Below are 26477 nucleotides of genomic sequence, written 5' to 3'. Positions count from 1 at the left end.
TAGTATATCAATAATTTATTGTTTTGCATAAGAAGGTAAGATCAGATTTCAGGTAAGACATCAACCAAACACCTGATGGTGAATTCAAGTATAGAGTTTGGTACAATATTAAAAAATACTACCCTTTGTTTGACTACAGCAAACAGCTAGAACACAATAAAAACATCTGGACTTGACTGTGAAAACATATATTTCTCTAAAAACCCACACAGCACAACTTGAATATGTGGAATATTGGAAACATGTTTAGTTGTCTTCATTCCCAAATTCTCAGGAGTCAAAGGAACAATCCACCCCCTGTTCCCCTTGGTATCCCAGAACAGTTCAGCACAGCTCAGGATCCATCATGATAAGCAAGCTCCTGTCCTGTTGAAACTGTTTGACTGAGACATTTTTTCTGCCTAGACCTACTGTCATCTCTGCCTGCCTCGTGGAGGGCTTTGATTTTTAGCTTTTGAAGCTAAATAATGCAATAATGTTGATTTTTAAAGAGCAATTTAGTAATGCAATTAAAAACATATAATTGTTCCTGACTCGTCAAAGACTGTGCACACTTTACTCTGTTGGTTGGATCCATGTTTCTGAGATTGCCTTTCTTGTGCAGGTGTTCCCACTCAGGAACCAGCTCCTGGCTCAGAGGTGGGGCAGCAGCCGTGGCTCTGGGGGGCTGCTGCCAGGATGTGCCACCGATCGGAGGGTCAGTGGCTCTGGAACCCAGCACAGCTCCCCGCTGCTCACTGCTGCCCAGGACAGCAGGGCTGTGCACAAATCCTCCCAGACCACACTGGTCCAGGAATGGGAATTAAATTAATTTCAAAAAGACAGGAAAAACAGCCTGCAGGACAGCCAGAACTGTCCCTACCAGGGAGTCTGCAGATTATTCTAGCATCTACTTCACAAAGGAAAAACAGGTCCCTTATGCAAGCGTGACCGTACCCCAGTGTTCCAAGACAGCCCAAGTTAGGAGCAAAGTTAATAGTGTTTCAGTGAGGACTAAAGCCCTTCCTGCTGGAAATGGCCACATCCTGAGAGATGCTAAGGGTCCTCTCCATTTCAAGAGATGGTGAAGGCACTTGGCATCTCGCAGACAAAGGCAAACTGACCCGCTGAATTCCATATCCCCTGAAAAACAGTTTGATTTTCAGTGATTTAAAAAAAAATAGAAAACGTTTTCTGAACTCAGATAATCTCTATGCAATTAATTTAATCAACAAATTCCTATTTATGCTACAAAAAAAGTTTAAGTCCACCAGGAAAATGGTGAAATTTGACAGAAGTTACAGTAGAGCTGCTCGAGCAGAGCATGTATCCATGCTGGGACTCAGTACATCTGTAACTCTTGCATAAACTTTTCCAGACTCCCAGGGATTTTGCTGTTGTTTCTTGCATTTCATTTGTTTTATAAGACTCTAAGCCAAATACAATGGCCCACACATTAAATACACATTTAGAATAAAACTGCAAAACCTCATGGCTTTATCAGCATATGAACTGAAATAAAATATTTACATGGAATGTTGAGCTCCATTTACAGAGACTGTTTCAAATTACAGATTTAGTAATCTCTTTAATAAATGATCACATTGACAAGAAATTTAAAAACATAACATCCCTTTTCAACCCTTTCATAAATATATAAAGTTTCACTAAATTCTTTTTTCTTAAACAAGAGAGCTATATTCTTTTACAGATTAACATGAAATAATGGTTTCCTGTTTGAATTCCACAGATGGGATGATCTGGTCAGCAAGTTCCTATACACATTCTGTACTTACAAGACATATTCACAACACAACACACAGGTGTAACTTGGTCTTTACATTGTACTCATTTCCTGCATATCAGTAGTAAGTAAAGAAAAATACCAAATAATCTATATTAAAAATACATCCTCTAATATACATTTGCTTAGCACTGACACATCGAATTTTAAAATGGGGTTTCCAACTGTATTGTTTCCAGTGACAAGGATGTTTTTTATAGTGAACTCTACAGCATTAATTTATTTTTGAGTTGAGACAAAATACATGTTACACTACTAAAAAGTATCACTACATACTCAACAATAAAAAGAATGAATCTCTTTCAACTGCTTCTCAGATGTCCAAGGCTTCCTCACTGTTTGAAAATTTCTGACGGGAAAATTATTCTAAAGCATGCCAAAAATATTTAAAATCAATTTAAAGGGGAAAAAAAAATATTCTCTACTTTGTTGCTATTCATATCACTTTGTCACTGATTTTACAGAAGTTTAATCCCAAAGCCTTTGAAGTTATATACACACAAACTCACATTTTTCCTATTTAAATAATTATTCCCATGACTTTTTTTTTGCTGTGCCTCAGAGCATGCCTGAAAGTATTTTCAATGCATGCATGCTCACAGATGAGTGTTTCACTATTAAGCCACTGAATACATCTTTCTTTCCATGATTATGTAATTGCAAAAGAATATTTAAATCAGTCTGTACATGTAAGACAAGGTTCACATGTAGAAAAGTAAAAACACATTGGTACATAATTAAAACTATGGTGTATTCCTCATAAAAATGTTGGTCACTTTTGCCTGTTTCAGTTCTCTCAAGCACTGAAAGGGCAATAACTTCCAAGTGCTGATGTGCTCTTTTATGGGAACAGTTATTCTTAAAACCACTGAAGTGCTGATCTTCTGCAATCTCTGTGTTAAAGCACTCACCTTGAAGATGATGATGATGATGATGATGATAAAGAGGTGTTTGGCAGTTCTGCTACACTAGTATTAGCTCACTTTACAGAGCACAGAAAATCTGAGGTTTAATCTGACTGTTCTGCCCCAAACCGTGGGAAGCAGAATTGAAGACACAGGAAAACAAGACCAGTTCCAAGTGCATGAAGAGTATACCTGCTGCTCAGTAGAGTTAAAATCCCTCCTCCCAAGAAAGTGGCCATTGAGTAAAAGCCTAACCATGCCCAAGGTTTACATGCTTGATACAACAGCAGAGGTTTTGTCAACCTAAAACGTTACTATGAGTGTAGCCAGCTGACAGGAACCCAGAAAGTCTCGGTCTCCAACCTGTCAAAAGTTGTTTTAAGCTCACTGTAAGCTGTAGCGAGATCATCGTTGACTATCACCTTGTCAAAAAGGTGGCCATACTGGCTCTCCATCACATGGGCAGATTTAATCATTTCGTGAAAATCTTCTTCCTAATAAGAGCAGTGCAATAAAGATCAGTGCACAGCCAGTCCATAGCAACCCTGCATAAACTCTTTCTGTATTAAATATGGTCTAACTGCTTATTTCATATCTCATCAGGAGATGGAAACTGTACCTCTAATTTAAAAAAAACAGAGATTACCATTACAAGTGATCTCAGAGAGTATTCTGATGAGTTGACTCAGCTCAACAGGCAATTCTTTCATCTCTCCCTTTGTAGTGACACAATTAGTCACTGCACGGTAATTACGGAGACATTTTCTTTTAGCAGCACCAGTGGAAAATGTTTCTAGCTGTTCACTTTGATGATACATTTAAAGCTTCATTATGTTAATCTCAGCTTGCTATTAGCACTTACAGCACAGCCCTTTTAAGAGCTTGGTAGGAGTAATCATTCTATGCCTTGTTCGATCTGGCTTAGTGGATTTCATGTTTGGGGAGGGAACAAATCTTAGTAGTTTGTTTAAATGACTTTGAGAGAGGAAACCTGTCCTAACTTAGCAATGGCCTGAAGGTTGCTCTTAAGAACAAACTCCTCTTACTTTTAATATACCACAAACCAACATTTCTTTACAGAATTTAATTTCTTAACTATTCCAAATGCACATTCTACACAGATACAGCCTATGACTATATCTGTGACTCACTTTGAAATAAAACCTAAAAAATCTGAAGTAACACCTGAATGAGGAAAAATGATACATACTGTAAATACAGCTAAACAGTCTAACGATGATCAACTTTGCTGTAGATTCAATTAATGAAATATTATTTCATTATATTACAAGGAAGCAAGTATGTTAATATTGGGCAATCTAAATTTTTTTTCTGACTATTGACAAAAAACAGCCTTTTCTTCCGTGCTTAGGTATCTCTTCTTCTTTCTTACAATTTTCCTATAACATTTTAAAACCCCTCTATTTCTCTTATCCACAAATATGATGATACATATTTGTATCATCATGTAGCATTTACATCAAGTAGCATTTACTTTTTCAATTGATTCCTTATATTTGCATTTTCCCCTAAATTTAGACCCCTTAATACAGTTGATAAAACAAATAAATTCTTATACTTGAATAGAAACATTTAAGCCCAGGTACAAATTTTTTAAAGGAAATTCACAGCATTATCTCTTATAAAGATATGCTTGCATTGTGGGGGTTCTTTAATGACATAAAGTCAGAGCAGCATGGAAACTATGAATACCCATGAGCATATCAAACAATGAAAACACCACAGTAAATGTGTAATGTGGAGAGGTTGACAAACAGCAAGATTCTTGTGTAAGCCCTGACAAGTGCTGCCAATAAGAACCAGAGATCACCTTTATTTTCAAGGTAAACTGCTACAAGAAAACTGACAGGTTCTCCTGATTTAGCATGTCTAATTATACTTACCGTAAAGGGTTTTGCAGTTCCCTTATCATCTTTACTTGAAATAATCTTGGCATTTTTTCTCGTTTCTCTCAAACGTTCAAGTGATGGAGGTTTTATAAATATAACAAATGGTTTAAACTCATATGTCCGCAAGTGTTTCACTGTCTGGGAAGAGGAAAGATTTTAATTAATTAGTTTATTTTGCACAACGGAAATTTACTGTAATAAAAGAAACTCTCCACTGACCATAAGAAACCCATAAAGCATTTCTAGGCACGTATTTTTTATTTACTGCCATCCTGCTCTGCTGACCAGCATTGATTCATCTAGGGAGAATTTTCATAATGGTAAGAAACCTCTTTCTGCAAGGGTGATCATTGGTCTTGATTTCCACATGGCTGCTGGTAAGCCCCATGAAGTCTGGCAAAGTTTGAGTTGTGCACACCAGTGCCACTGGCAGTGAGAGGAGGGAGGGGAACAGCAGGTATTCAGGGGAGGAGGATAAGTTCAACCCATTTTAGCAAGAATAACCCTTTCTGTACCCATGAACATTAGCAGAAAGAGGTGTCTGTGACACCTGTTCACAAAAGGTCAGTGATTTTTCTCTTTAGTACTGTGTGCCCACCACACAACTCCCTGGCTGGTCGTTTTTCCTGAGTGAGCTGTGTGTGGTGTTAGAGGCAGTTCTGTGATTCCACTGCAGCAGGGTGGATGGCCAGAAGCTTTCTATCCTCTTCACCCTGCCACAGTCCACAGGAAAATCCCATCTTGGAGAGTAGGATCCCAGAATTGCTCACAAGCTTGGGTCCCCAAAAGAATTTAGTGCTTTGCAGGAACACAGGGCTGTGTGGGACAGGCAATGGACTTGTCAGCTCCCCTCCTCCCCTGGCATGGACTATGGCTTCCCTGGCTACTCCTCTGCCAGGGCAGCCCCTGCCCTGCTCCCAGGGAACAGCCCCACATCCAAAACTGCCCCAAGAGCTGCTCACAAGCTGCCAGGGTGCAGAAGCCATACACTGGCCACCAAAGAGGAGATGCTTTGGCTAGGTTTAAACAAACTAGTCCAGCTCCTAGAAGCACTGTGGTTATGAGGAGCAAAAAAATTCCCAGTGGAGCTGTTCAGCGGGGTTGAAAGACAAGGTCAATGCAAGAAAAAATAGTTTAGAGAGGAATATTCTTAACAATTATCCAGCCAACATCACATTTAGTGCATTCCTTGACTCATGTCCATCTTGCATGGAAACCCTTGGCATGAACAGTCTAGTGAAACATGTGAGAGAGAGCTGCTGGACTCGGTGATAACTTAAAACTATTCTGAAATTAAAGTTTCAGAGACAATCTCTTGCCCAAACTAACAGAGAAATAAATGGAATTATAGGAGCATTCTATAATTAAATCTTTAATATTATGCTGCAGGCTTCTAATTCCTTTATTTACTGGCTGTATATTTATCCCTTTTCAGAAAGCCTTGCTGAGATAAAAAATCACACTCAACAGTCATCCAGTGTGGGTTAAAGTACACCTTTTGAGAAATATTTTTTACCAAAATTCTAATATGCAATATGGGGAAGTACAAGAGTTCAGAAGACATGCTTACTTACATGAGGTTGCACATCCAACAAACAAACTTTGTTTTTAGCTAGAACTGATCGAACAGAGTCTAAACTTGTACCATAGTAGTTGTTCTTATACTCGCCATACTCGATAAACCTGTGGCAGAAGGTGAAAACAACTGGAATAATTTCCATTTTCTCCAGAAAAAAAGCTTACCAGTTTGCTTTTTAAGATTTAATTCAGAAGCAAAAATATTTTACTTTACATGAGAGTTCTACCGTGTTTTATAAAGGAAATGCTGTCAAGTACTTCAGCATGTCAATTTTAAGAAATCTTCTATTTTACTGCTTTCAAATCAGTAACACCTGCTTGTATTACAGTTAAAGAGAGAAAAGCACTGTAGTCCAACAGCCCACTAATGTTTTCCATCACCTCTTTTTCTGAACTAATGCAATGCAATAAAACAGTGGATAAGCTAAACAATAGAAACTACTGAAATTTCATTGCACACTACAGAATATCCAAATTCTCTGTCTCAGAAGAGGAGGAGTGATGACGGTGCTGGTGGAACCAAGGCGGCTGGTTATTTGCTATAAAAGTACAAGCACCATTTGCCAGAAAAGCAAAGCACAGTTTGAAGTTTCAATAAAACCCACAGCTTTGTGTCTAATACACTTTTGCCCTCTGAAACTGGGGCAGAATTTCAAGCTACAGAATTTTATAGGCTGCTGGAGAGCACGATGCTACCATTGTCTCTTCATTTTAGTTTACTTTCTGGAGGGTGTACAGGCAGGGGCTTCACTGTAGATCTCTAAATTCAAAAGCAGAGGAAGTGCCTGGCCTGAAAGAGCAGAACTATGCAAACATTGACTCAGGCACGTCTGCAGCACTTCCACATTCCCCTTCCCTAGAGCTGCAGTGCTTTATTGCCTATGACAGAAGATGCTCTGTGAAAAGAATGCCCCCCACCATCACAAGCACCTATAATTTCAGTGTCTCCTTGAGGAACTGAGGTACTGGAACTACTCATAAGCTTAGAAACTGTTGTGTTTGCACATATTGCTTTTTTTACTCCATATTTTTCCCCAGCTGCCTATATAACAACATGTAATTTTAACACATTTTCAAATCACTGCAACTTATATCCACTTTGACTTATTATCTAAAATAACAACCAGCCCCATTTTATAATAAACCATTGTTTTAACTGCAGTTCTAGTTAAAAATCTCTTCAACATACTTGTTATTCTGTACGTCTGTCTCAAACAAGTGCTTGGAAATGAAAATGTATTCGACACCATCACTTTCTTGGCTTCGCCTTGGACGGGTAGTGTCTGCAGTTTCATCATATTAAAAAAAAAAAAAAAAAGGAAAATACACACAAAACAATATAAATGCAAACCAGTTCAGGAAAAGCTGAAAAGCACAAACTCTTTATGCAATACTAAGCATAGCACTTCCCTCACTTCTGAAGCACACAAGGCTGCTCTGGATCTGGTAGGCAGCACACAAGCATATAACAGGATTGAGTTTTAAATGCATGCAGGAAAATCAGGAAAAAACCTATTGGACAAGTATCAGATTATCATTTTTTATTAACTAGTGGAAAAATCCAATAAAATGAGGACAGCTGAATAATAAAAGTAACAGCAGTCCGTAACAATTACCCCAGCCTTGCCTCTTGTTAAACTTATTAGCATATGAAACCATAAAGGGAAAAAAAGCAACCATCCTGATTTATAAAATGTTATGTTCATTAACAACTCTTGTAGCTATGGTATGTGAAACATGGTAATAAAAAAATAGGGTGTGAACTTTATGTTTTAGTTCTTTTCTTTATCCTGTGATCAAAATATAACTCAATTTTCTTTCAGTAGCCTTGTATTATTTGCGGTTCTTACTTTCCCCCAAGCAGGTATAAGGGTTTTGCCTATAATATTTGTGGGGTTGTCACTTATGATTAATGAACCCATTAAAACATCCTATTTCCAACAAGTTGCATACTACAGCATCGTGCATTCTTCATCACATATGGTCATACAAAACCTGCTTGCAGCAACACAGTCTTGAATGTCATTTGATATATCACTCCTCTTCTCAGGCTGACACAATGAGGAACATTTCCAAGACAGGAACCCCATTCTCTCTCCAAGTCCTGACTTACTGAATTTCAGGGAGAGGGATTCCTTTACATGTTTGTTTTAGCTTATAACCACAAATTTGGAAGAGAAAAGAGAAGGCAGCTTGATGAATACTGTCAACTTTTAGAGAAATATTTTTGGGAAAATGATTGCATATACTTTAATGTGTTAAATATTTTGGGAACATCTAGCTTTTTTGTTATTGTTGCTTTCGATACCCAGTTGAAACAAATATATGCAAAAGAAATGACTTGCCAAACTAAATGCATTAATTTTTCTACTTAGCAAATTCATTCATACATATACACTTCACAGAATATCTGCACTTGCAAAAAACCAGCCACAGGATCTCCTGAATTCAGAATGTTGGAGCCATATTTTTGAAGGATCCCTATAGAAGGCACAAGTAGAAAGCAAATCAAAAAAAATCAAAGTCTAAAACTGTTGAGTTCTCCATATTAAAGAAAACCCAGTAAAATATTGTTGAAATTAATAAAACACAATGTTACTCAATTTTATAAAAATCACACTACTTGGTCAGAGACAGGAAAGAGGAAAAAACATCCCCAGATCAACTCTTCTAAAGCTAATAAAAGGGATTTAATTAATTTATTCACTGGATTAAACTGTTTATAATCAATCTTCATTTTTCAGCCTAACAGATAAAGGCCAGTTTGCTGAATGCAAGCATTGGTAACAGAGTACATTTCACTGCTTTATAGCCAAATCCAGGGTGTTCTTCAGCTGAGTTTCATTTACTAAACCTCACTGACATCAATCATGCTGAACTTGTAGTGAAAGTGTACTGCAATGCCTCTGAGCCAAAAAGCTCTATCAGTTTAATCAATGCTATTGAATACAGAACTGCAGCAGCATTTTTAAAAATAAGAAAAGCAATTTGGATGTCAAGCATGCATTTAGAGACACAAATTGGAAGTACCTTAAAGGTAATACAATAATAAAGGCCAATAATGGAAGTATATAATTAGAGACTAGGAGTTCAGACTAGGAATGCATTTTTACTTACGTGGCACTGTTACCCCGTAGTGCTGGGTATCACTGATCAGCAATTTCCGTTTCAGTTCATTCAGTCCAACCCCTACAGGACCTGAAAGAAAAAAAATTGTCCTGTTTCCCAACAGCCAGTTATCTCTTATACTCAGTGCAAGTATGCTCCAAGATAAGACTACATAGCCTATAGCTGTGACATTACTGCCTTTTAGTCTGTGATTTGGAAACACCCATAGCTCCAGCCTCTCCTAGTATATACAGAGCTGACAAATTTCAGGGATGCAGCAGGCAGTTACTCTGTTCTGACTTTATTACTGAGGAACTACCAGTGAAAAAAAGTTGCCAGCAAAGCTGACTTTTTTTTTCTGCAGCAACTACCCTCAGCGTGCACCCACATCCATCTCAGCCCTACTACAAACCCCTGCATGCCAGCCTGCAGCTTTCCAGAACAAAAACTTGTTTGACTGTTTATTTTGCCAGAATACTTCCAACTTGAACATTAGAGAACCCCAGCTGGCATGTGCAAAGTGCCCCCAAAGCCTCTGCACTGTGTGTCCCTTGCCTGCACCAGATGCCCCTGGGGACAATTGCTTCCACCTTCCCATGCCCTGGGAGCACTGCTGCAGGCAGGAACACTGCCCAGCTCCTGGCTGCCTGTAGCTGTCACCATCCACCTTTCAACTGTGTGAGAGTGGCATTGCATGGAGGGAGGAAGGAAGGGCAGTACTTGCCAGGTCACAACCCATTTGGGATGTTTGGGTTTCTTTCTTTGTTGTTGATTTTCTTTTAAACTGTGCTTGTCTCCTGCCTGCTGTCTGAACGGGTCCAAAGCAAATGTTTCCTTCTTCATGCGACTGCCAAAGAGAGACCACTCTTGGAAGGAGGATGGCAGGATGAAACAAAGACTGCATGGAATTTTTTTGACCTGTCTCCTCCACCTCCACTTGAGTAGTGCTGTACTAGAAGCAACAGAGCAAGATGTTCCTCTTGGCTTTCAAGTTGTCCCTAATTCTTAGCTGTTTGCCAGTGGTCTCTGTGAGGGCACTCTGTCCTGTGAGGTCTCAAAGGCTCCACAGGCACTCACTGCCTGTCCCCAGGAGCCCTTCATGCAGGGCTCCAGCCTGCCTGCCCACTTTGGTGACAGGGCCATGGTGCTGTGTGTGAAGGGAGCTCAGCTCTGCATGTTCTTACATTTCTGACAGTGGAGAGCCTTCATTTCTACAGAGCCAGGTCAAAAGCAGAAGGCAAAGGAGAATGAGTCATTGGAACCATATCCAAAATAATACCAGTGGTTTTAAGGAAAATTCTTGCACATTTAGTAAAAGGGACACGTATATATGGAGTGCTTCTTAACAAAGACATTTTAAACATTGTAAATACAAAACCTAATAAAACATTTCAATGAAATAATGTTGTAACCACTACTTACTAGTCAGAGTCCAAAAACAGACTGATGTCTTAGTACCTTCAGGTGCCTATGTAAAAATGACCATACACCCTGTCTGGAGTTGAAACACATAATGATGAAAAGCAAGGCTTGCTATTTTGCTGCTACCCCCAGACAGTAGTTCTGATGTAAAATCTTAAAAGAGTTTCTACATTTAAAGCTTCTATGTGTTCACATCAATTAAACACAGAACTACATTTCAAATTCCATCTTTGACCTTCCTGTAAATTAATCTATCAGTATGTATAAATGTTTATTTAATATGGTGTACAGCAGCCTCTACTGGTGCATGTCTGCAGAGGACAGCAATGTGTTATGTAGATAATGGCATCACTTTTGTTATAATTAATTTTTTTCCTTTTTATAATAATTTAGGTCTTTAAAGAAAATATGGACTTTTATAGGAAAAGTAATTAAAACTCTTAATATATCCTAGCAAACCAAACCAAACCAAATAGAATTAAGTTTTAAAAATCACTCTATTACTTTTAAGTAAAAAAATCTTTCCCATCAAATTCACACAAATATTATTTCCTTAGACTACATGCTGTCAAATCAACAGTATGCTTTTAGCTCTATTTATATATATAAAGAGTCCAGGCTTCACTTCCTGCGACACATGCTTTGGAAACTTAGCTTAACTCTGTTTCCAGACCACAACTTCACTACTACTGTCTCCCCTTCCAGATTAACATTTTAAAATTATCTTTAAATTTAACTACTGAAAGGTGTGGAGTCTTCTTTTTCAGTGCTGTTGTCACAGAGTTCTCATAACTGTAGCATATGGACACTGACGACTGATTCCAGCTCAGCAAAGTCATCCATTATGTGGATTTTTATACTACCTCTCCCAAGTTAATATACAGTTCGCTTCTAAATATTCTTTTTGTTTTCATGCAGCAGAGAAAGATGCTGGTTTCTAATAGTTATGCATCTGAACACAATTTGAACTCAAAAAGAGAATAAAGTGTCAGGATTTAAAAGGATAATCCTGATTCTCATAGTCAAATACAAGGCATGCAGGATCCATGTCTGTAGTGTAGTTTTGGTTTACTATAAATCACCCCATGCAGCAATATTTACAGTTATGCTGACAGATTTAGAGATACTTTGCTTACTTTTTTTAAAGGAACATTTGTGCTGCTTGCTGTTGCATGTTAAGTCATGTTAATGGTCAAATCCTGCACAAGTGGACTGCAGTGCCTACCTCAGTTTATTGAGAGACATCTGCAGAATTAAACTACCAATCATCAAAACTTGCACTAAACTCAGACACGTCTGAAGAAAACTGAAAAAACTGTAAGTTTAGGCCTTGGGAGGTTTAAGTCAACCTGCCATTCTTCACTCACAGACACATAACAAGCACCTAGTAGTCTTTTGGAAAGAAAAGGTAAGGCAAGTGGTCTTTCAGAAAAGATTTTGTGAGTTAGATGACAATATTCCTGCTGGGATCACAAGAACCTAGTAGGAGAAATGCCTTGAGAGAGCCTCTGTGGCTCAGTTCCTAGTACACTATAATGCAATGGCTGCACATGCATGTCTGACTGCAGCTCAGCGTGGTAGGAAAGGAGAACCTCATGTTTTTGTGTTTCTGTACATTTTAACAAGTAGTGCGAATGTACTTTGAGATCTGCTGTTCACTGAAGTAGGATCAGTGAGTTCATTGTGGTGTTCTCATGGGCAAGGCCAGGCACTGTGTTACATCCTATGTATTTGTTCCTGAACCTTGCTGACCTTCCCATGCCTTCAATCAGGAAGTTTTAATGCAGATAGCAATTATAGGTCTCTTTCTTCATTGTCCTGTTAGTTGACTGGAAGTAGCATGGCCATGGAGGCCATTTCCTGCACTACTGCTGTAGACCAATTAAGACTCTGCAAGTCACTGAACATGTTAAAGCTAAGTCAGGAGAGGTGGAGAGTTAAAAAGCCCTTTCATTTCATCCTCCTTTGCTCTGAAATAAACCTGGCCTCATCATAACTCCTTCATGATAAAACCCAAGGTGATGGATTTAAAAAAAATAAAAATCTAAGCAATACAACAAATGGAGAGCTTTTCCAGTTCCAGATTTTCTTTGCAGTAGTGACCAGAAGCACATCTTTGTGATAAGTACTGACAGTCTCATTCAGAGACAGAGGCTTTTCTGATCATGTCAGACACTAGTAGCAACTTCTGCTTTATGGTTATATACCTCTGGTCCTTGCTTCCACCACTGCCCACTTTGGACAGAGGCATCACCATGGGTGACCACAGCACCTGAAAGGCTCTGCACACCTCCAGTGATCACACTGCATGCACAGAACAGTGTGTGTTCTAGGGGATAAGTGCTCATGGTTTGTTACTTACAACTTCACTTCATCCTGCCCCTTCAGAAAGCTCTGACTTAGCTGAAACGATGCCAGATAGTTACTGCATGTAGCACATTCGTTCTAACTCTAAGGAAATAAAATTTATGCTACTCTGGCTCTTAAAATTAAGCACAGCAGAAGACTTTGTGAGCATGGCTTTTCCCTTATTAACAGAAATAAAAATTCTAGTGTCTAAATAATAAAAGTAATATTAAAATATTCTACCTTGGTCTGATACGGCTGTCAGGTATGTAACACTTAGGATGCAGGTAATATTTATGGTGCAAGACTTAAAGGATTTCTTGACAGCTTGGGAACAGTAAGTTACTAGAAGCAGACTGATGATATAATATTGGATAATTTTGTTTTTAGCAGACTCCTCACAATCCTAACAATTACAAGCACACAGAAATATTTGTATAATTACTGCTTCAGATGATGTTATTTTAGCCCCAAGGATTTGCAGGGCTTTATTCATGAACTTACATTTGCAGGCAAGGTAAAATCTTGACAAACTGGTACATTGGGCTGAACCTGAGAGTAGTGTGTATCACACAACAGGGCACTGAAATGACTGTGTGTGCAATTCGTGTTCTTTAAATTAGACTGGGCCAATTCAACATGAAGTGAAATTTGTTTTAAAGCTGTCAAACTCCCTCCCCCTAAAAAAAAGGGGGGGGGAAACTAAACCTAAATGTCCCTTTTAAACAGTAAATAATATATTTAGACCTAGCATAACACAAGAGACATCTAGTGCCTCCACCAATTATAGCTATAAATTAATTATATGTTCCTTTCTTTCCTAGTACTACTATATTCAATGTATTATATGGAATGCTGCTACTGGCATAGAAAAAGCTTTTAAAATGTGTTTGCTTCTGCTATACCTGTATTGCTTAGCTCTGCTAGTTTTTTCCACATTTTGCCCAAGACATTTTTATGGTATTGGCTAGACTTAAGCTACTCTTAATATCCAGAGAAAAAACATTAGAATTTCTGAAGTCCGCAATAAATTTTTGAATTGCTTTTGTTACTGAAAAAGCACTCTTTCTTCATTTGATTTATTACAACAAAAATCAAATGGAGTCTCTAGGCATTCCTTAGATCAGACATATGCAATTTGTTATAAAAAGTCTACTTATCACACTTTTGCACTACACTCTGTTGATGTAAAGGTAAAATCAACTCAACCATGTTATTACTTGTTGTATATAACCCAAAATCTCACAGTGATCACACTAGTAGGTGGCTGATTTTTAGTGCTGGAGAGTGACAAAACTGTTTATTAAAAACTCAATTTAATGTTCCCTTGGATATGAGCGATATAAAAACACAGCTACTCAACAGTTCCTAACAGTCCCTGATAGAGGGTCATATTTCTCTGCTCTGCATTCATTCTGCCCCCATTCCTTCAGAATGGAGGAAATTTTACTAATGAAGAATCAGCCTATGTGTTACTGCAAAGGAAATTGTAATCTGTAAGATATTACTCACTCATAGTGATGGTTACTCATTATTCATTGGTACTCAAATTGTTACCTTTGAAAAGCTTAAGATAATGCACTTTCTCTCTTTTTGGGAAACTGAAGGAAAGCATTCTGATTATACAATAAATGCTGTGAGGAAGCCATGGCACATTATAGAAGCCATGAGGAAGCCATGACAGATTATAGAAGATCAGAAAGCTGACTAAGGATAATATGTTGAGTCCTCTGCAGTTATGCTTACATTCATACTTGGCCTACAGAGGTCCACATTGCATCCACCTTTCCTACTACTTGTCCATTTACTTTTTCTAACTCAGTAGGTGACTTTGTTTCTCTCCACTTTTATTGTCTGTCTTCATTGACCTCAGCTATTTATCCTTTTCTTTTGGGGTTTTTTCAACATAGATATATTGATTGATCACTAAGAATGGAATATCAACATCATTCTTTTGAGTTTTAGTACAGCTTGACTGCCACATTCAGACTTGTAACCATGGTAGCTGTATTTTAATGTCATCTCCCCTTGGTTTAGGAAAGCTTTAAACACAATCTCCTAAAGCATCCTTATATGCAAGTTGAGACATCCTGTCTAGAAAGGTGGACTACTAGACAGGTGAAAAAATGGAGCATGTTCAAAGGGAAGGGGTTATAGGTCTGTGCTCTACGACTCATTATAAGGGGAGTTCCCAAGGACATACTCTGTTTTGCATCCATACCAACAACACAGAGTGGGCCCTTACAAAGCTTGCCCATGGCAAGACGGGTGATACAAGTGACTTGCTCAAGGGCAGCACTTCCATCCAGAGAGCTGCAGGCATAGGTTGGCAGAACTTAGTGAAATTTGATGAGGACAAAGTTCTGCATTACAGGCTGGAGACTGGCTGGCTGGATGACAAGGGCCTTGGGGTTCAGGTGGGCAGAGCTGAGCATGAGTCCCCAGTGCTCGCTGCAGCAATGAAGGGTAACAGGAAACTGGGCTGTACGAGCAAGAGCCTGGCCCATAGATACAGGGGAATGATTCTTCCCCTTCACTCAGCACTTGTCAGTCCCTTGTGAGGAATTCTCTGTCCGCAACAAGCCCTGCACTAAAGTACTGTTGATAAACTGGATCAGATGAGGGGGCCTCGAAGATGGTCAGGAGCTGAACCTGTAAGAGAGACTGAGGGAACTGGGCTTGTCTGGCTTGGGGAAGAGATGTCTTGGGGGAACCCACCAGCACCCTTCTGACACTCACTGAAAAGATGGAAGCCACCTCTTTACTGAGGTCAGAGGTAAGACAGGGCAGACATGATGGGAAGACAGGTTCCCAAAGCTGCTGCCATCAGCAACCCACTCAGAACCTGGTGTCGATCTCGCTCAGTGGGAGGCTGGACCAGGTGAACTCCTGAGATCCCTTCCAATCTAAATGACTTTCAGGTAAGCATTGTGTTCATCAGCAGGTTTCTGTTTGCCCAGGTCAAAAATAAAGAAAACAACTTACCAACCAAAACAACAAGCCTGTATTTGTCACTAGGTTGTCGTCTATATTTTGCAACTTCTTCATAGGTTGGGATATCTGCTGTATCATACTGATCACTCTTCTTGCACTCATACATGGACTTGTTTGTTTTTTTATCTTTTCTGCTAAGACGAAAGCTTCTTCTAAAACCAGCTGCAGTAAGAACAGGGTTTTTTCAAAGTAAGAAAATAAGTCTTCTCAAAACATTTGAAAACAGTCTCTTCCAAACATTCAAGGATTGGAGCATGGAATAAAAAGTATATTATATGTTTAATAAGCAAGGTCATTAGAATGACATTTCCCATGTTTTTAAACTACATCAGGTACCTATTTAAACTGCAAAATTAAGATTACCAATAAAAACAGAACCTTTGCATCAACAAACTGCAAAATATAACTGCTATTAAAAATTGTTAATAAATTATTAACATACTTAGATTATTTAGACATTTTGAGTATCTTATAAATTGATAGATATATATACACAAGGCAATTCATGCAAGCTGGAATCTCATACCAGATCTAATGCATGTCTATTAAATCACCATGGCACACAGACATCAAGTACAGCATAGGATAGAAACACATCTGGTGGTTGAAGGGGTTAATGAGAATTAACTCTTTGAACAATTCTCTTGTGCTTAGCTCCATGCTGATGGTGTATTTAAAAAGTGCATTAAATCTTTCCTGAGTATGTTTAATAGTCAATCCAACCACTCATAGTTAAATTACAAACTAGCAGAAACACCTTAGACAACACAGTATCCATATTATGAAATTAAAAGTTAATATTGCTATTAAATCTATAATTGCATCAACTGTGTGACATCTACTGTGCCTTCTAAGAAGACTTGAAATTTCACATAGCTTTCAAGCACTCCCAAAGGACAAAATCACTGGCATTTTCAAGCAGAACAGCACAAAAAACTTGTTTTGCACTACATGTTAAAAACTAATTTAATCCTCTGTTAATGATTACCTTAGAGTTTTCCAAATAAATCCTTTATATTGCATTACATTAAATTTTAGTGGTATCTCTACAACACTGTTTCTGTTCTGTAAGGAAGTATAGGAAAGACTGCAAAGACTGCAAAGCAGATTTCACTGTCTGGTAGTAGCAGAGTAAAACACAAGCTATACTTTAAATACTGGAAAAGTTGTTGGTGTTTTTCCCCCAGAACACATCATGAGACAGTAAACCTGTAAATTTTTGGTGACTCCAGATTTTCAGCAAAATGTTTTCATATTCTTATAATAGCACTTATGTTTAGGTGTTTGAGAAGTAGTCATATTATTATTTCTTCTTCAAAGGTAATATTGTACAAGTTCAAGATTCAGTTCTGCAAATATTTAGCACCAGATCTAAAGAAAAATGCTACAAGGCTAAGTTATAGGCTTATTTTTTTGCACACATACAGTTTCATTGAGCATAAATCGTCATAGAACCTGGACCATAAAGGATGTTAACCAAGTTATTTAATTGATGTCAGCCCCTATACCTATGGGAATCTATAACACAAGCATGCAAACAAAAGGTGAAGAAAAATTTGTTTGAGAATACCATTATGTCAACCCATTTATATACAAAATACTAATAAGTAAACAAAGAAGAAGAGCTACCAGTCACATTTTTTAGAAGTACATGTATTTTTAAGAAGTACAGTACAGTCTAGACTAAGTAGGAGGTGGGCTGACATAGAAAAAAGATTGAAATATGAGGTATGAAAACATAATTAAATAGACTGGCTTACGTTATTTCATTATTTAAATAACACTGACATTGAAGTGACTGCAGTCAGACACAGAAATCTCTACTGGGAGCTTACACACCCACAAGAGGGCCTGGGAGATCTTGCCTGCCCTAAAGTGAAGTCCATCATGACACAAGGATGTTCTCTTGATGCCAAAGTGTATAAACAGCTATACAAAGAAAGGTTAAAAGTAGCTTTAACAATACAGACTACAGACACATAAAGTAAGTTACAAGTTTCCTGAGGCCTCATCTAAAATGCTCCTGATTAAAAAAATCCGAACACCAACAAAAAAAGTTGCCCAAAACCCTGAAAGTTATTCTGTTTGTTGCTTTTTTTTTCCTTTATAATAATTCTATGGAAAAACAAAAAACAGAGAAAAAATAAAGAATAATTCTTCACCATTGACTACTAAATGGTTTACAAAATTAAGAGAATCCATGTATCTGGAAAAGGTAAAAAAGTAAGAATAATGATCAAATGAAGCTACACCAATGGTCTCCATTCCAGTTTGGTGTTGCCCTTATAATTAACAACAGCTCCATGCCCCTGATCAGCTGTCTCAAAATGCCATTAGAAATTAGCTCCTCAACCTCCACTTAAGTTGTGAACTGTGCAATCTTTAGGAAAAGTATTTTTTCTGCAAAATCTTCCTATCAATTCAATCTCCACTTTTAGGTTTTGGTAAAAACATCTGTAACTTGTTCCTCTTTTCTCCAACCAATTTATTCAGATCTCATTAGCAAACTATCAGGTGGTAGATTGTTTAAGAATTTTATTTCTTCCACTCCTTGAAAAAAGGAGAAAATCTTTTGGCTTTCTCTTCAGGCTGATTTGTCCCTTGTCACTTTTACAGACTCCACAGAAAATGTAACAAAGAGTCAGGTGATAAGATTCCACTGCTAATATGTGTTTCCTTGAATAAAATATTTGGTATTTCTGCCAGTGAAACTAATTGGTAAAATAGTAATATTGTCCTGTATATTAAGAAAGCTCAACAAGAAGTTCAACCAGAACTTAGACATTACAGAAAATGTAATATACTAATTAAAAAGAACAAATGTGAGAAAAACAGAAACTAGAGTAAGGTTGACTTCTCTGCAGTGTGGTGAAGATGCTCTGTAAAACTACTGACTACTAAAAGTTTGTGGTATGCTGTTTGCTTTGCCACTTTATGGCTATTGTCAATTTAAAAGTTTTTTAAACTGTTCCTCAAAGTCCATCTGAATAGCCCATACAGACTCTCAAGAAAGTTTGCTTTAAATAGCATTCAAACCCAAGAAAAACATACAGTTCAAGAGGAAGGATGTTTCAAATATATCCAACACTTCTATGATACTGCTGCTGCATTCCTGAAAGCATCTTCACTGCTCATCATCAGCCATTATAAGTCCTCTCATATATGGCTTAACTTTACTGTGACTTAGAAGCTGTTTTATAGAAATGCTAAAAAATATTTTCTATTGAATGTCTGCATTTGTAATTGCATTTTATGTTGAGAACTATGACAGCACAAAAATATTAAACTGAACTGAAACAATATTGTATTTTTAAGGAATAAAAACATTGATGAAAAGGCAAAAAATATTCTATTAACCTTTGCATATTTTATAGTTTTGAAAACATGAAAACCAAACTTCATATATTTAAATTAAGAATAGAACATCATTAAAAATACAGTGATGATTACTACAGAGAACCAAACCCAATACTAATATGCAGCAGAAAAGGTTTCTATAAAATGATTCAGGTTGAAAGTAAATTTCTATAAAGAACAAAAGGAAAATGTACAGCTTGCCTAGAATATTTGATAATATAAATCTTGATGAATATGAACGGAACTGCAGGCTACAATGTCTGTGGAACATAGGTATAAGCAGAGATTAACCTTAGTTGCCAAGTATGCAGACTATAAAATAAAAGGGGAAAATTCTATCACTAAAGCGACATAATCTCCTGAACACTGAGAAGCTTGCACCAGCTCACGGGTTACAGCTACACGTCTAGGAGCTTACTGAACATGCAAACCCATAAACTGCTGTTGGAATGTAACAGATTTGGTGAAATAAGAGCAGGCTCTGGGTAGAAAATATTAAGAACAAATGTTCTCAAACTACTGATGTCTTCAAAACTTATACTTCTCAATATGAAATAAAAAATCATTATTAATAAACTTAATTAAGGCCCAGCAATCAAAGAGAAATCACTTAGAACTCTAAGAATGAAAAAAACACCTTAGCAGTAAAGTTTGATTATTCTTTTAACTATTAGCAGTATACATTTTTTCATCTCAGAACAACATCCTTACACTTACACAGAGAAATCCACTGGGGCCTCACATAGAACCCAAACTGAAAACACACAATGTGTGAACCTGCCTGCCTTGCAATATTTTAAAAGGATGATGATGCAAATAGCTGTGCTTATTTACATTTAATGACAGAATTCTGAAGAATGAGATTTCAACTATGTTGTGTAAATTTCAGTCCAAATATACTAATAAAACCAGAAAGTTAATTTCTCAAACTCAGACAGACTACACTAACAGGAAATAATAAAATATAAATTCTTGCATGCTTCATAAATTCACAAGTAAGACTCCAGAATGCTATAAAGCACTTACATGGACTTCTGTTATTTTTCAGTCATTAAAATCAGTGCTTAAGTATGTGTTTAATTTACATATGTTCTTTGCTGAATTTAATTTCATCTTAGAGTAAACAACTTCTATTTAATTGTAAATGCATTTAAGAGCACCCTTTGTATTCATACTAATGACAAAGCAAAGTTTGGTACCATGGTCATTATCTAGGTTTGTATGAACATAATATTTCTACTAGATATTTCTGGATATTATTTTCCTCCCAAAATATTGGTATTCTTTTTACATTGGCTTGTATACTGAGGATTTCTATTGTTACACAGGAACTGCACAAACACAGAGCAGACTTCTTACTATGTTTGCTTCTGGACTGATTCCCAGCTTGCACATTTAGACAGGGTTAATAAAAATTTAGATTATGTCTGGATTTTAAAGATGAATTTGAGAATAGTAAACAGATGATATTCATCTATATTTATTGTATGTTCATAAAGGTTCAAGCAATGTAACCAGAATTTAAGCTTGGCAAAGGCAAACTCCTAACGTTTTCCTCAGCAATTCCTCAGGAAATTACAGCAGAAATATACAATACCATACTATGGCTTAAATATTGGAATTTGGTGAAAAATCATTAAATTTATCTGAGCCATTTAGAGGAGAGGGTTCAAATTAATAGCAGTATAGCCTTGCATATAAAAGATTTGACCCAAAATGGTTCAGACATTCTGCCTTCTGAAGTCTCCTCTTCTGCTCCTCATGACCACCTTGTATGTGTGTGAAGTACACATCCTTTCAGAGAGGGCTGGGTGTTCACAGAGTGATCTGGCTCACAGATTGCAGTGCCAGAGCCATATAAATGGTTTGTGAAACAACAAGACACTGGAGTGCATGAGACAATTTGAATTATAAATCACTGTGTCCTCTTACTGCATGCAAAAGAATGATAACATCAAGTGTCAATAGCCTCCCTGCTTGTTCTTAAGACAGGAAAATTTTAAACTAATTATTCTTAGTGAAGAGTTCCAAGGAACCTCTAATTTCTAAGCCGAAAAGATACTTATTCACAATCAGAGAATATACTTGTGTCCTTACCCCAAAACTGGTCCTAACATTAGTTTTTCTGCCTTCTGACTCTCCTGACTTCTCATTCCAAAACCACACATGCAGCATGAGATGGCTGAAGGTACCACCTCTGGACTGCTGACAATATTCCACTACATGGAAGCTCTCAAGAAAGAAACCATTGCCTGAACTGTACTTATCAATTCTGAATAATTTTTGTAAAGTTTTGCCTAAGTAAACTACAACTCATCTTGATATTTTGTTCTTTGCTTCTGGGACAACAGTAGCTTCTTCCTCAAGATGCCTCCTTCCTAAGATGGTCATGTCCTTTGGGTAACTATGGACTAAAATGTTTCAGTGAAAAAGGCTACAGTACCTAGAAAAGGTAGATTTTGTGTTGTGATCTTCATTCTCAAATAAAGCAGCAGCCCACTAAGATCTGACTGCAAAACCATGACAGTCTCACCCTAAGAATTCATGCAGTATGTATTTACTTACAGAAAGAAAAGTCTGGGGGGGGGGTATTGTTCATGTTTCAAGTAAATTATTTGATAAGGAAAATTAATTTCATCTGAAATCACAACCAAATTATAATTTTTCAAACATACCCAATATTTCAATACTATTACAATTCAACATGAATTTAGTTGATTACTTAACAAAGGTAAGAAGTGTATTTTCAGCATGCTCAGATACTCACAAGTTCCACAAGCACAGGATGGAATTATACCACACTAAGGTTTTGTGAACAGGTCAGAGTTCTTTCAATTATATGCTTTGTGTGTACCTGATGTAGTTTTTATACCACACTTAAAACCATTAAAGTACAACGTGAAAACAACTCCAATTTGCAGTATCGGTCCAGGATGTTTCAGTGAGCCCACTGGCTTGGAAATAATCAAGTACTTTGACAAGTTTCTCCCCACTCCTCTTGTAGTTGGAGGACTAAAGTCTTGGGAAAAGGGCTGGTTGCCACAAAATCTGCTCCAGCCAGCCTTCAGCAGGCAGAAATTCTGGACAGTTTCAACTAAAATATTTTTACATAGGTTTCAAAATGGCACAAATTAAAAAGTTGAAACATATAATGGAACATTCACCTTTTTAAAATGTTACTTTTGTTTGAAATTTGGAATCTTGAAAATGAAGCCAAAGCACTCTTACCCCTCCTCTTCCCCATTCCCCGCAATGATACATTGAGCTCAGACCAGCTTTAAAGCTAAATTTAAGCTACTGAGTTATTATGACTGATATTTTGTAATGTGGAAAAAGAATTGGTGTCTGCAAATTTGCTCTGTATTTTTACTGAATCCTCCCAAAATGGTTAGATAGACATGTACAAAGAAAAAATGAGTACACAAAACTTGAATAAAACCTTTAGAGTGTCTTTATCTAATTTTTCATTATACAGTAACCTTTTTGTTTCATTAAACACATAGCTTGTTTTATGTAGTTTAAAAATTTTGACTTTAAGATCAACCAGTATTTTATTAGCCTATGTTTAACCAGGTAAAGGCATATACTACATAAACCCTTTATGTCAAATCCAATGAGCCATATTTAAAACCTTAATATTCATGCATTTTTCATGCAGAGTAAGGACATTTGTATGCAGATTACCCCCAAAAGCAAAGTGGACACAGTAGCTCCAGGAAAAAGAAGCTGAAAGAAAGGAACAAAATTGTCTTTTGTAATCAGTTGCTCACCTAGATAGGATCCACTGTTGTGACCAGCACATTCAGCATCTTCTGGACGAAGGGCAAAAGCATACAGAATAAGAGCCAAGAAATAAAGCAGAATAGTTAGAAGCCCAGCAAAAAATACAGAAGAAATTATTTTTTAAATGACAACTGTACAAAGCATAGCATTAAAAAGCCTCCAATAAGCCATTTTCTTAAAAACATAAAACAATATTTATTGTTTTATATTTTAGTTGGAGATATTCTTGGATTTTGCAGCATGCACACTGATCTTTTTACCTTTTCAAGCAAAAGTTGTGATGACAACAGTCTAAAAAAAATCTAACACTGTATTATTCACGCTTTATCAGTTAATAGAAAATATGCCACAGAAAGCAAAACGATTTGATGTAAATCAAACTTTTTTGTAAACTACACATTATCAAACTTTAGCTTTATGTTTTGGCTCACTGGATTAGACAGAAAGGTTTTTGATCAAAAACACATCCTCTCATTTAATATAAAATAGCTATAATGTATATTTTTACATGCCAGAAGCCCTTTGATCAAAAATATGAGCTACAGTTTCTAATGCTTTTATAAACAAAAGCCTCTTAAGTAAAAATAAAACCAAACCAAACAAACCAAACAAAAAACCACAAGAGATCAGCTGCTATTACTTTAACATATGCCACAAACACAACAATAACCGGCTACACTCAGAGGGAAACTCAGAGGGAAAACAGTAACGATGACACCATACAGATGAACCTTCTACCACCTCAGAGAAATACTCTGTCAGTATTAGTTACAAGCTCAGGACCTCTCATGGCCATGTAATTAACTCAGAACCATCTCTCTCCATCCCAGCCCACCCAAGTGTTGCCAGTATTATTCTATCATACTGCTTCTCTATACATATCTTGCAGAAGTTCAAGAGAGAGAAAGCAGTTTAAAACAACGGTTTAAATCACTGATCACTAAATGAAGCAACTAAGAATATTCTGGTATTTGTATCTACTTTAAAACATGATTTAATGTATTTGGTGGCAATATAAAAGCATCATATGTATAACATCTCCTAGAAACATTGGACTATACTCAATTTAATTCTAAACACATGTTCTCTAAATAAAATTATTGGGCTATTCAGGGAAACTTTTATACATGTACCTTCAATTTCCTCTGAGAAGCACAAAGGAGAAATAGGAAAGGAAATCATTAAATGGAGTGAAAACATAACTTAAGAAAGAAAAGTTAAATCGAAGAAGAAAAATGCACCTACCACACTCAACCGCTTCCTCATCTTAGAACAGCCAAAAAGACAAAGTATTATTGTTTAATACTTCATAAATAAGAAAAAATTCAGGTATGTATGCTACTCTCAAATTCTATTGACAGCACCTATTATATTGAGGCATATACCAACATACCAGTAGTGAGTTTAACTACACTCAGAAAAGGATGTAAAAAGGCATTGAAATATTATGTGCACTTTTAATTCCCATATGTGATTCTTCCAGTATTCATTTGATAGAAATGACCTTACCCCGTTGTCATGGAAGATCTCTTTGGTATTAATTGCAAAGTTTGTTAGTTCCAATTAATCAGTCTTAACCTAGAATTTCTAAGAATCACTACCATGAACATGATCTCAGTATTTTTCTGCACTTACAGTAAGAGCTGGGACTGCCCTTTGAGATGGATTTTGAAAAGGATTTTTGGCTATGGCTTTTTTTTTCTTTTTTTGGAAAGTCCACAATTGCAGCTGAAATCCTGCTGAAAGAATTCATATACTCTTATAATCTTTCTCTGACATTATCCTAATATAATAGATCTACGTAAGACTTTCTCCTTACCTATAGTAAATCAATAAATTTCTGCTCCCTTGATTTTAGAAAACATATATTTTTGTAATCATCTTTAGGGCTATCTGATTATATTTAAATATTTATACTACATTTATATATCTATATCTATCGCTATATATATATTTATATTATATTTATCTTGCTACTAAAAAGCAAGATAAATGTAATTTTTTTTTTCACAGAGATATTATATACTAAGGTTAAGATTTACAGAGAGATTTAACAATCTACTTTGCATTCAAATTTAGAATGTGGATAAATAGGCCAAAAATATAATAATTTCAAAGACTTTCCATGAAGCATGTATTTTCTCAGAAAGTGAAAAATTACTCAAGAGCTATTTTACAATCTTTTATGCATAACTAATGTACAAAACAAAGGCTAGGTCAAAATTCTCCTGCATATATGACCACATGGAAGAGCTCTTCTCATTTCATGTCAAAATGGACATAAGAGTCTCTTCTGCCACAGGAAAAACACTGTTTTGTACAATCATTTCTTGAAGACTTATATTTTAAAATAATAATTTGGAAGACTTTTTTGAATCTTATTTAAAGTTTATTTCTATGGTCAAGGCAACCATATGGTTTAAGTTGGCTGGGAAGTCCTCTAAGGTGAATACTTCTTGGTGGACCACATCTGGTGCCTTAAAAGAGTGTAGACAGTTTTGTGAGTTGAAGGTGAAAGCATTGGATCCATTATCCTCTCTTGAGCCTATAAGCTCCCAGTTCTTGACAAATGGCCTAAAGCTGGATCTAGAATGGCAGGCTGGCTTCCAGGTACTAATTATTTTCTCCTTCTCTGTGATGTACGATGAATTTTTCTGTATTTCCATTTCCATGACTTTCAATAGACTACAATGCATCTCCTGAAAACAAGTCACTAATGCTCAAGGCCAATTCACATAAATAGATTCTAAAAGTTTCTTGAATTCAACAAAGTTATTTGACTTAACTAATGTTACAGCATCAGGGCTGAGAACACTGAAAGGAATCCAGGCTTCTGGGCTACCCTGCCTGGAAAGGGAACATGCCTATCCATAAATGAAAGACATTAGGATTCCCAAGTGAGTCAGCTGAACCCAGAAAGCACAAGCCAAAACATCTACAAGCTGAGGTTTAATCCTGAGATAAAGGCATTCTGAACTTCTTGTGTTTTGTTAAAAATCTTCCTTCTTAATACTGCTCTTAACTTTCTTGGGCTACTCTTAAGGTTGAAAATATGTAATGGAAAGATCTTGGAAATCACTGGGTTTTCATAGCTTAATGCAGCTATAAACAGTCATCAGCATGCAGCTCCCAGTTTGAACTTTACAAGGATCTTCACCAGAGCTATTGCCTGTCCCTAATAAAGTCAGAGGTTACTTGCCAGGAAACTTTGTATTGTGCTTCACTACTAAACACAGCTCTGTGCATCTGAAGCAGCTGTATGGATGCAACAAGTATGTGCCCAAAGTTACA

At 36.8% G+C, this 26477-nt stretch overlaps 1 protein-coding gene across 5 annotated transcripts in view; it reads right to left on the bottom strand.

Annotated features, from left to right (window-relative positions):
• MPP7 (MAGUK p55 scaffold protein 7) overlaps window positions 1-26477 on the bottom strand; it is a 170508-nt gene continuing 144031 nt past the window's right edge. For 4 of the 5 annotated variants that reach the window (XM_072925409.1, XM_072925407.1, XM_072925408.1 and 1 more), the window contains 7 exons: window positions 23174-23212; window positions 16038-16208; window positions 9294-9374; window positions 7366-7459; window positions 6173-6281; window positions 4593-4736; window positions 1-3182 (listed from right to left, as the gene is read on the bottom strand). In XM_072925409.1, the coding sequence (XP_072781510.1) occupies window positions 3003-3182; window positions 4593-4736; window positions 6173-6281; window positions 7366-7459; window positions 9294-9374; window positions 16038-16208; window positions 23174-23212 (818 nt within the window). In that variant the 3' untranslated portion in view covers window positions 1-3002. The remainder of the gene's footprint in view (window positions 3183-4592; window positions 4737-6172; window positions 6282-7365; window positions 7460-9293; window positions 9375-16037; window positions 16209-23173; window positions 23213-26477) is intronic. The other variant, XM_030264447.4, reaches the window with a different exon arrangement.

The sequence above is a fragment of the Taeniopygia guttata genome, chromosome 2 (assembly GCF_048771995.1).
Source record: "Taeniopygia guttata chromosome 2, bTaeGut7.mat, whole genome shotgun sequence".
NCBI classification, from domain to species: domain Eukaryota; kingdom Metazoa; phylum Chordata; class Aves; order Passeriformes; family Estrildidae; genus Taeniopygia; species Taeniopygia guttata.
The sequence above is the reverse complement of the archived record's forward strand: the minus strand, read 5'-3'. Positions and strand labels throughout refer to the sequence as shown.